Source organism: Myodes glareolus, chromosome 7, assembly GCF_982192425.1.
Source record: "Myodes glareolus chromosome 7, mMyoGla1.1, whole genome shotgun sequence".
Classification (NCBI taxonomy): domain Eukaryota; kingdom Metazoa; phylum Chordata; class Mammalia; order Rodentia; family Cricetidae; genus Myodes; species Myodes glareolus.
Window position 1 is genome coordinate 56281868 of NC_142032.1, and position 10497 is coordinate 56292364.

The 10497-nt window shown below is 51.5% G+C and overlaps 2 protein-coding genes across 2 annotated transcripts; both read left to right on the plus strand.

Annotated features, from left to right (window-relative positions):
- Positions 1–5227: 5227 nt before the first annotated feature.
- Positions 5228–6674, plus strand: Znrd2 (zinc ribbon domain containing 2). The gene is made up of 4 exons (XM_048458195.3): positions 5228–5328; positions 5421–5572; positions 5691–5775; positions 6282–6674. Exons 1-4 carry the CDS (start codon positions 5310–5312, stop codon positions 6623–6625), a joined length of 600 nt encoding a protein of 199 aa, XP_048314152.1. The 5' UTR covers positions 5228–5309; the 3' UTR covers positions 6626–6674.
- Positions 6675–6812: 138 nt separating this feature from the next.
- On the plus strand, positions 6813–8922 carry Fam89b (family with sequence similarity 89 member B). Its single transcript, XM_048458196.3, has 2 exons — positions 6813–7739; positions 8139–8922. The coding sequence occupies exons 1-2, from the start codon at positions 7449–7451 to the stop codon at positions 8415–8417; spliced, it is 570 nt and encodes a 189-aa protein (XP_048314153.2). The 5' UTR covers positions 6813–7448; the 3' UTR covers positions 8418–8922.
- Positions 8923–10497: the final 1575 nt, after the last annotated feature.

The window sequence follows — 10497 nt, forward strand, 5'->3', positions numbered from 1 at the left end:
ATCAAGTGGCTGGGATGTAGCTTAGTGGTCGGGTACTCGCCTAGCACATCCAGAGTTCTGGGTTCTGTTGTGGAATATTAGTTAAAGACGTGTTACATTTGTTTATGTTGTGGAACATTTGTTTAATGATGCAAAGATGGGCTGCATTCCTTCATGTTGCACTTATTTAACTCTGTGAAGCTGTGTTACTTTGCCTGTCTAAAACACCTGGTTGGGCTCAACAGCCAATAGTGAGGCAGGAAAGGGATAGGTGGGGCTGGCAGGCAGAAAGAATAAATAAAAGGAGAAAAAAAGGAGCAAGAGAACAAGGAGAAGAGGATACTAAGGGCCAGCTACCCAGTCAGGCAGGAGTAGGAAGGAAAAAAAGGAACAGAACAGAGAAAGATAAAAATCCAGAGGCAAAAGGTAGTTGGGATAATTTAAGTTTAGAAAAGCTGGCTAAAAACAAGCCAAGCTAAAGCCAGGCATTTATAAGAAGGAAAAAGACTCCTTGTGATTTATTTGAGAGCTGGGTGGTGGCCCCCCCCAAAAGACTAAAGAGCAAAAGAGCCGAAGAGAAAAAGCAAGCAAACAAACGAATGAGCAACAACAACCAACAACAGGGTTTCAGTCAAAGTACTGCCACACACACACACACACACACCACACACACACACCACACACACACACACACACACCACACACACACCACACACACACACACACACACCACACACACACACACCACACACACCACACACACACACCACACACACACACACACCACACACACACACCACACACACACACACACACACCACACACACACACACACACACACACTCCAAAAGCTGAATCTGGTTCTGTATTTCAGGCCCATGCAGTCCTGTCTTGTTTAGCAGAAATGTCAGGTGAATTCATGTTGCAGAGAAAAGAAAAAATGGGTTAAGGTGTGGTGATCTACACCTTTAATTTCAGCACTTAGGCGGGGTTGTAATACCACAGGCCTTTAATTCCAGCTCTCAGGAGGCAGAGGCAGGCGGATCTCTGTGAGTTTGAGGCCAGCCTGGTCTACAAGAGCTAGTTCCAGGACAGGTTCCAAAGCTACAGAGAAACCTTGTTTCGAGAAAAAAAGTTGATTATAATTTTAGCACTTAGGAGTAGAGACAGGGGATATTTGAGTTTGAGGCCAGCCTGGTCTACATAGCAAGTTCTAGACCAGCCAGGGTTATGTAGTAAGACCCTGTCACAAAAAGTAAAGAGATGGCTCATCAGTTAAAGGCACTTGCTGCTTTGCCGGACAACCTTCATTCTCTTCCAGCACCCATATGGTGGCTTTCAACCATCTGTAATTCCAGTGCCAGGGAATCTGATGCTCTCTTCTGGCCTCCATGGGCACCAAGCACTCACACAGGGCACAGGCATGCACACGTGAAAAACACACATATACAGAAAGTGAAAATAAACAAATAAAAACAATTGCAAAGACTGTCCTGATCCACAGAGAGGGCCTAGAGTCTATGGATCACAATAGCCGTGGTCTGTTATTGAGCTGACCCTTTTGACTCTTCCATGGAAAGCTCCTGCTGCTTCCCACCTCCCTGGACGGCTGCTTAAAACAGCAGCCAATCAACTACCTAGCGAGGAACAACAGACCACAAATTGGTTAAATCTAATGAATTTCTGACAATTTTAGGAGCAGTAGAATAAAGTGCTTTCCTTGGTAAGGAAGTATCAAGGAGAAAAGGTTATGGAGACAAAGGTCATAATGTCTCCCCTGCCATACAATCTTGAGGCATCCCTCTCTTGGGAACAAGGTGGTTGTTTGCCCTGCTCTCTCACAAAATGCTCAAATTCCTTTCTTTTCCCTTTGAACAGCGTCTTACTATGTTGCCCTGGCTAACCTGGAACTCACTGTGAATTAGACTAGCTTCAAACTCATAGCCATACAACTTCCCTGGCTCATTCATTCCTATTCTTAGAACTTCACCTTTGACCTAAGCACCCCATCCTCAACATTTCAACCGTGAAATTCAGGTGGGAGAGAAATAAGGGCATTTTTATTAGATGCCCCACCCTGCATGTGGGACTCAGAGAAGTGAACAAAACTCAGGACAGCAGTTATAGCCCTGGTCTAGAGCCCATGTTGGTCCAACAAGAGAGTTCTGGTGACCTGGATCGTTAAGTGCCCAATCTCCTAGGCACTTTTTGGATCCTACTGCAACCTGAACTTGGGCCAAATTGACTGGCCGGGGGTTACTGTGAGGCAAAAGAAGCAGCATGCCCAGTAATGGCAAATGTGAAGCCTGGAATTTTCTAAATTGCTCCAGATAAATCTCCAGGTCTCTTTTTACAATCATTACAAAGGATGTGGGTGAGGAGATAGTCCCTTCCATGGGCCAACTAAACACAGTGATAAGGCTGCATCACTTAGGTACATGGACCCAGAGGAAAACCATAAATTGCTTGAGTTGATTTGAGGAAGTCATTTCAGCACTCAGCAACACAGTATCATAGCGCAAGGACAGGCTGAACACGCAGTTATCAGCTATTGTTGACTGACTTGTTGAGGGATATTTGTACACTGTGTGAAGACGTATTGCTGTGACTAGTGCAATAAAAAGTTGAACAGCCAATAGCTAGGCAGGGGAGATAGGTGGGACTTCCAGGGAGAGAGAGGAACAGGAGGAGGAATCTAAACGCAAGATGCCAATGAGACACCAACGAGACACGGAGGGAGTCGGTCATACAAAATAAAAGAAAGGTAAAAAAGTCACATGATAAACCGCAGATAAATAGAAGCAGGTTAATTTAAGCTACAAGAGCTAGTGGGGGGGCTGGAGAGATGGCTCAGAGGTTAGGAGAACTGACTGCTGTTCCGGAGGTCCTGAGTTCAATTCCCAGCAACCACATGATGGCTCACACCCATCTATAATGAGATCTGGTGCCCAGAACACTATATACATAATAAATAAATTAAAAAAAAGAGCTAGTGGGACAAGCCTAAGCTAAGGTCGAGCTTTCACAATTAATAAGAAGTCTCCGTGTCATTATTTGGGAGCTGGTGGCTGGACAGAGAAAGAATGGTTTCTGTAGCTTCTGGGATAAAAAGCACACCACTGTTAGCTGTAAATGGCATGTTCAATGACACAGATTCATCTCTGGATGGCAGATCGTGCCAAAATAAAACCACTCAGCCCGATAAATTATCACCATAATCTGCCAATTATGGAGCTGAAGGAACCATTCATTTAATCTCTCTGGAGTGGGCAAGGGCAATGCTGCATATATTGTGACTCCCTCATCACAAGGTCAACTTCTGGAAAATACCACAAGTCTGGAGGAGTGGTAGCCTGTGAGCCACTGGCTTAGTATACTTTGTCCACACTGTGATAATGGATCTGTTGCCGTGTTTGCTACAGTGACAGATCAGGCAGAAATGGAAACAATCCCAGAAGAGCAACCAGCAGTGAATTGAGATCAGAAGTCTCATTCAAGACAGTCCCCTCTGAAAATGGGCATCTACTTCAGTGATACACTGTTCCTGAGTGATTTAAAACATTGCTGTCCAAAACCATAAGTTGTTTGAAGGGTTTTCTTTATTGACATTCTGTATTTCACATGTGGGAAATTCAGCTACTACCCCGGGGCCACCTTTTCTTCTCACAGAAATCCACCTGCCTCTGTCTCCTAAGTGATGGGATTAAAGACGTGCACCTCCATGCCTAGATTTATTTTATGTTTTATGGTTTATGCATGCAAATATGTGCACCATGTGTGTGTCTGATGCCCTCGGAGGTCAAAAGATGGCATGTGATCCCTTGGAACCGCAGTTATGGGTGGTTGTGAAACTGTGTCCTCTGGAAGACCAATTAGTACTCTTAACCATTGAAGCCATTTCTCTAACCCTTTTCTTCTTTGAAATCACCTGTTGCTCTTGCAAAGGAAGACTGGAATTGTGACTAGTACTGGCACTTTATCTGCAAACCCTGACCCCCAGAAACGAAAATCTTTGTATGCATTGGTGTTTTGCCTGCAAGTATGTCTGTATGCAGGAGTCCCCTGGAACTGGAGTTAAAGGCAGCTATGATCTGTCATGTAGATGTCATGTGGATGCTGGGAATTGAACCCAGATCCTCTGGAAGAGCAGTCGGTGCTTTTAACCTCTGAGGCATTTCTCCAGCCACAGGGACAGGCACTTTTCACTAAGACAAAATACTCCTGTCGGGATGCTGGCTGGATTTGTGTCAACTTGACACAAACTACAGTCATCTGGGAGGAGGAGCCTCGACTGAGAAAATGCCTCCATAAGAGGCGGTGGGCCAACCTATAAACATTTTCTTAAATGATTGATGGAGGAGGACCCAGCCCATTGTAGGCGGTACCACCTCTGGGCCAGTGGTCCTGGGTTCTATAAGAAAGCAGGTTGAGCAAACCAGTAAGCAGCTCCCCTCCATGGCCTCAGTTCCTTCCTCCAGGTTCTTGCTCTCACTACTTTTTTGGGGTGGGGTGAGTTGAGACAGCGTTTCTCTGTGTAGTCTTAGTCTTGGCTGTTCTGGAACTCACTCTGTGGAACAGGCTGGCCTCAAACTCGCAGAGATCCGCCTGCCTCTGGCTCCTGAGCGCTGGGATTAAAGGCGTGCGCCACCACCGCCTGGCACTCTCACGGCTTTTGATGATGAACCGTTACACGGAATTTGAGTGTTTGGGTGAAATAAACCCTTTCCTACCCAAGTTGTGTTTGGCCATGGTGTTCCCAGCAATAGTAACACTAAGACCGCAGGCTTTATATCAGTTCTAAACGTTGGTAGAAGATGGGCAGACAAGCGGATACCCGACAGACCTACGGCTATGGGAGTTGAAATAGGCAGTCCCCCGCGTAGCCAACCAGGGTCCAAGAGTCCTAAAAAGGTTCTGCGGACTTGCAAAGGACCTTTTTAGTGGGGCGATTCTTGTGTAGACACCACTGTCCTGCCTGCCTCCTGGTCCACCTGTGTAAAAGGACAACTCTGAGGAAACTGGGTATTTCTCAGACCAAAGGGTCACTTTATCCGCGTCAGGCATTAAAGAAGACTATGAAAAGCTACGTCCAAGTACTGAAGTGAGACCAGGGAGCCGGCGGTACTCCCCAGCAGTTCCTGCAGAGAGCCTTGCCTCCAGGTCAGGGTCAAATGTGCAGCGGGCACGCCCCCTTGGAGTAAAGCGAAGCCCGGGAACCCCGCGTGTGCGTCACTTCCGCTCTCACCGGCCCACACGTGAGAGGCGGGACCGCAGAGGGGGCTCATTTTATTTGTGTCACTTCCGGTGAGCCGACCAGTGACCACGGCAACATGGCCTTGAACGGCACTGGTGAGGGCTCGGGTTGCTCGGACTGTGGCTGTTGGGTGCGGGAAGCAGTTCTCTCCGCCCTGACTCCTTCTCCTTGTTCCTCTTACCCGCAGAGGTGGACGATCTCGTCTGGGAGCCTCCGACTGAAGCTGAGACGAAGGTGCTCCAGGCGCGACGCGAGCGGCAGGATCGCATCTCTCGTCTCATGGGCGACTACCTGCTCCGCGGTTACCGCATGCTGGGCGACACGTGCGCGGACTGCGGGGTGAGGCGAGCGACAAGGACGAGGCCTCGGGCCAGGGCGCACGTCCTTTCCTCAGCTCTCTCTTCTGTGGACCCTGTCGCTCAGGCTCACCTGTGTCCATGTGCTTTCTGGTTCCCAGACGATCCTCCTCCAAGATAAGCAGCGGAAAATCTACTGCGTGGCTTGTCAGGAGCTCGACTCAGACGTGGATAAAGATAATCCGGGTGAGGGGCCGAGTGTGCACTTTGGGGAAGGAACGTGGATCATGTGATAGTTATTCAGGAACAGGAGGCCTGGGAGGGGACCCTGGAAGTATCTTCATGCGGTGGCATTAAGGTGCCTTCTCATTTCAGTCCTAGAGAGGAGGAAAACAATACCCCTCTTGTTTCTGATGCAGTGGGTAGAGTCCGAGCTAAATCAAGCCAGGCCAACATGCAGAGTGGACGTGCAACTCTGGGCTTTGCACATGCCAGGCAAGCACTTTCCCGCTGAAATACACACCCCAGCCTTGAGGATAAAGGAGGCCAGGGCAACTGTCAGGCAACTGGTACCCCAAGTGCGAACTCAGTGGTGCATTGTTTGCCTGGCATGTGTAAGGAGAAAGAAGAGTAGGGACTAGACTGTCTTATGCGGAAAACACGAGAAGCGCAGGAGGGGCAGTGAAGAGCAAATGGCTTAGGGCAGAGGTGGGCCAGGCATCCTGACTAGTCCTCCTGTTTTGTTCTTTTAGCTCTGAACGCACAGGCGGCCCTCTCTCAAGTTCGGGAACACCAGCTCGCCTCTGCTACAGAGCCTGCCACGGGCTCTCGGCCCGCACCCCTGCCCCCAGTACCCCGCCCAGAGCATTGTGAGGGAGCTGCTGCAGGGCTCAAGGCGGCTCAGGGGCCTCCCCTTTCTGCTGCACCTCCAAATGCAGATGTGGTGGCTTCCACACAGACAGCCCTCCTGCAGAAGCTAACCTGGGCCTCGGCTGAGCTGGGCTCTAGTGCGTCCCTGGAGACTAGCATCCAGCTGTGTGGGCTTATCAGGGCTTGTGCTGAGGCCCTAGCCAGCCTGAAGCAGCTGCAGCACTGAAACCGCTCCTCCAACCCCGTGCCCCTGAGAAAAACCCTCTAGAAAAGCAGCCGTTCCTCTGTGTGGTTTGTTCCTTTCTTGGTTCTGAGTGTGCACGCAAGTCCCAACTCTAGTCATGCTTTTTCTTTCTTTGGCAACTCACCTTTTCGTGGCCTTTTCTATCTGAATGATGAGGTTTTTGCACTCAGGACAAGGGGTAAATGGTAGAGGGACAAGTGACCCCTTATTCCAAGGAAGTAACCTCAGCCTCCACAAAGGCTGGACCACTATTACTGTCCCTGAATCCAATACCTCTCCCTCCACCTTCTGGATCAGACTGCCGTGTGCAGTTTCGGCCCCCTTGGTGCTTCTTGGCCTCCCCTGGGTATCCCATCTTAATGCCCACAGGAATGTTGGGGGGGGGGTGGCCAGCGAAGCACTATTAAGAGCTAGGCACAATCTTACTCCATTCTCCGGCCCCTGCATCTCTACACTTTTAGAATCATTCCCTTGGGAAAGAAATTGTGTAAAATGCATCGTGTAGAAATGAGGCAGCAAAAAGAACAGCTGAAGACCTTCCTGACCCTTTTCGGTCTCATCCCTCCCTGTTGCTGATGGGTTGCTGGGCCCCACAGCCATCTCCCTGTTAAGGGAAGCCCCGCCCATGCAGAGGGGTGGAGCATAGGCGGAGTCCGAGGAGTCTGGGAAGGAACAAAGCGCGGCCTGCGGGCGGCGGCTGGGCTCCCTCCGGAGGCTGGGCCACTGGGAGCAGGTCCTGTGAGCGGCAATCCGCGTGAAACATTGGAGGGCTCCGAGTGGCCTCGCGGGCCGTGCCGTCCCGGCCATGAACGGTCTACCCTCAGCTGAGGCGCCGGGCGGCGCGGGTTGCACTCTGGCTGGGCTCCCGCCGCTACCGCGCGGCCTCAGCGGCCTCCTTAACGCTAGTGGGGGCTCGTGGAGGGAGCTGGAGCGTGTCTATAGCCAGCGGAGCCGCATCCACGATGAGCTGAGCCGTGCCGCCCGCGCCCCGGACGGTCCCCGTCACGCCGCGGGCGCTGCCAACTCGGGCTCTGCAACAGGCGCGCGTCGCCCGGTTAACCTGGACTCGGCACTGGCCGCGCTGCGCAAGGAGATGGTGAGTAGGTGGGCGCCCCGCCAGGGGTAACGTGTTTTGTGGAGAGGGCGGAGATAAGTCTGGGACCGCTGTCCTCGCTCTCATACCCAGCAGGATGCGTCGGGTCACAGTGGCTTAAGATAGCTATGATCGTAACAATGTGTAGCAATTGTTGCATTTTTAAAACTTGCCTGATTTAATCCTGCTGGACAGTGTTACCCCATTGCATAAATGAGGGCCAGTGACTGGCTTAAAGATTTCACAGTTGGCAAGTGCCATCTGTTGCCCCCAGAACTTTCTTTCACGTAAGAAGGTGCAGGAAGATTGGACAGGGTTTTTGTGGCTCATGGTGGGGACTTTGGTTTGGGGGTTGGGGGAGGCCTGGACCCCCAACTCCAGCCCACTGTCAGTTGTCTGCAGGTGGGGCTGCGGCAGCTGGACATGTCGCTGCTGTGCCAGCTGTGGGGCCTGTATGAGTCGATCCAGGACTACAAGCATCTGTGCCAAGACCTGAGCTTGTGCCAGGACCTGTCATCCTCCCTTCACTCGGACAGCTCCTACCCACCTGATGCCGGCCTGTCCGATGATGATGAGCCTCCTGATGCCAGCCTGCCCCCAGACCCTCCACCCCTCACCGTGCCCCAAACACATAATGCCCGTGACCAGTGGTTGCAGGATGCCTTCCAAATCAGCCTCTGAAAAGCTGTGGTGGATGGCAAAGCTCCTATACAAAAGGCTCAGAACTTGCCCTTCAGCAAGTCCTTAGTCGACAGTGCCTGCTCTTTTACCGGTACCACCTCACTTCACTTCAGGAGGGCAAGGCATATACCCATTAGGCAAAGCGGTCAAGATTGCAGCCAATGCCCAGTGCACTGGGCTCCCCACTTCTCCCACATGTGTGCACCCCTAGCTTGGCCAGCCCTTAGTCTGACCGTGGGGTCCGAAGTGTCTTGCATTCGCGTTGGCATCTCCAGGACTGGGATGACTACCTAGCTTCCATCTCTTTAATCTTTTGCTGCCACGTGCAGCTGCTGGCTCAGGGGCATCCCCATCTGTGGCCCTAGGGTTTCCCTGCCTGGGACAAGGGCTCCAGTACCCATCCCCCGCAGCCGCCCACAAGCCAGAAAGGCTAAGGTCTCTATGCTGGGTATTTACGTTTAGGGACCAGTATGTGAATGGAAAAATAAATACTTTCAACATTGTATTCCGATTGCCTGGTTGATTGGTACTGGGTTGGGAATTAAGTGGTTCCTAGCAAGCGTGGTCAGAGTTCTGCCGGCAGGTGGCGCCCAAACCCCCCTAGTGAAAGTCTTAGAGGGCGCAGAGTATGAAACGTCCCTCTCTCGGCAAGGTTGGAAGCTTTCCAGGTTACTGAAGCCTGGCTCTGCAGCATTTGAATCTCTTCCTCTGGGCTCTAGGCTTTGGAACCCAGCTTCCCCTTTCCCTTGCTTTGAGCCTTCCGGGAAGGAAGGAGCCGCCCATCTTGAGGAGAGAAACTTTCCACCTCCAGTGCTGGGCGGAGTTGCTGCAGCACAGGAAATGGGTGGGCCAGAGCTGACTGACCGGGGGGCCCATCGGCGTGAGTGGGGAAAGCTCCAAGAGCAGTCTTAGAGTTAGTGCCCCGTAGGTTGGAGGGGGCGGTCATAGGAGGGAGAGGTGTGGAGGCCAAAGGGAGTGAGGTTTCAGTCTGTAGCCAAGTCTTGGAAGGGAGACGGCAGCAGGGCGGCAAAAATTGAGGCCTCGGTCACCTCTTGCAGCCTCAGACTTCTCAGCCTCCCCCAGATCTCGGCACTAAGTACCTGTAGGGTTGTACACAGAGGGCTTCCTCAAGGAAGCAGAGGGTCACACCAACGGAGTGGAGAGACAAACCCGGGTGTCCAGCCCTCAGGAGACGCCTGCACACTCTCAAGATTGCACCTGGGCAGCTCATCCCCACTCCCTACCACGGTCGCTTGAGTGCTGGAGATGCCGCCCAGCTGCCACTTCTGAAAGACAAGATGTCCTTTCCACCGTGAGGGTTTACCAGACACTGGGCAGGGAGAGAACACAGAGATGTGTTGCTCTAGGGCACTTCTCTAACTGGGTATAAGCCACTTTGCAGAGGCTCATTACCATTGAGTTGGATGACTGAGTGATAAGGAGTCTAATCTAGGTGTTAACACCATAGTTAACGCCCCAGGGACTTCCCAGGGGAGGAGAGAAAACACCCACAGACGTGTTTCTCTAGCCCTGATAACGGATTGCATTTAATGAGACCTGGCAAAATCAGCTTGGCCCTATGTTAACTGCTTTCCCACGTTTCAACCTTCTATGACCGTAAAAGGTAGAACTACAGTTGGCCCCATTTAACAGACTTCAAAACTGAGGCACAGAGTGTTAGTGCTTTGTTTAAGGTGGCACTCTTGACTAGAAACCAATATTTGAACCTTTCATCGCTTGTGAGAAGTGAGGACTGTTTTTCCTCGTTCCAGCTGAGAAGTCCGGTTTTGTGACACTAGGTGCATCCCGCCAAAGCTGGCTCTCTGGTTAAGACGTGGGTGTTAGCAAGGGTCTCCCACCCCAGGGCTAAGAACCGCTGGCTCTGACTCAGTAGACGCTCAGGACTCTGAGCAAGACCCATCTTCTTCCTAGGTCTCTGCTTTACAAGCCTGAGAAGTGGGGTATCAAAGAGGACCACAAAGGTTACAGGCAGGAAGGGAGGCGGCTGGAGCAGGTCTTGGGAGGGCAGCACCAAGTTGAGGTTGTCATCTCTTGGAGCGCACATGTTCTCCCCTATACC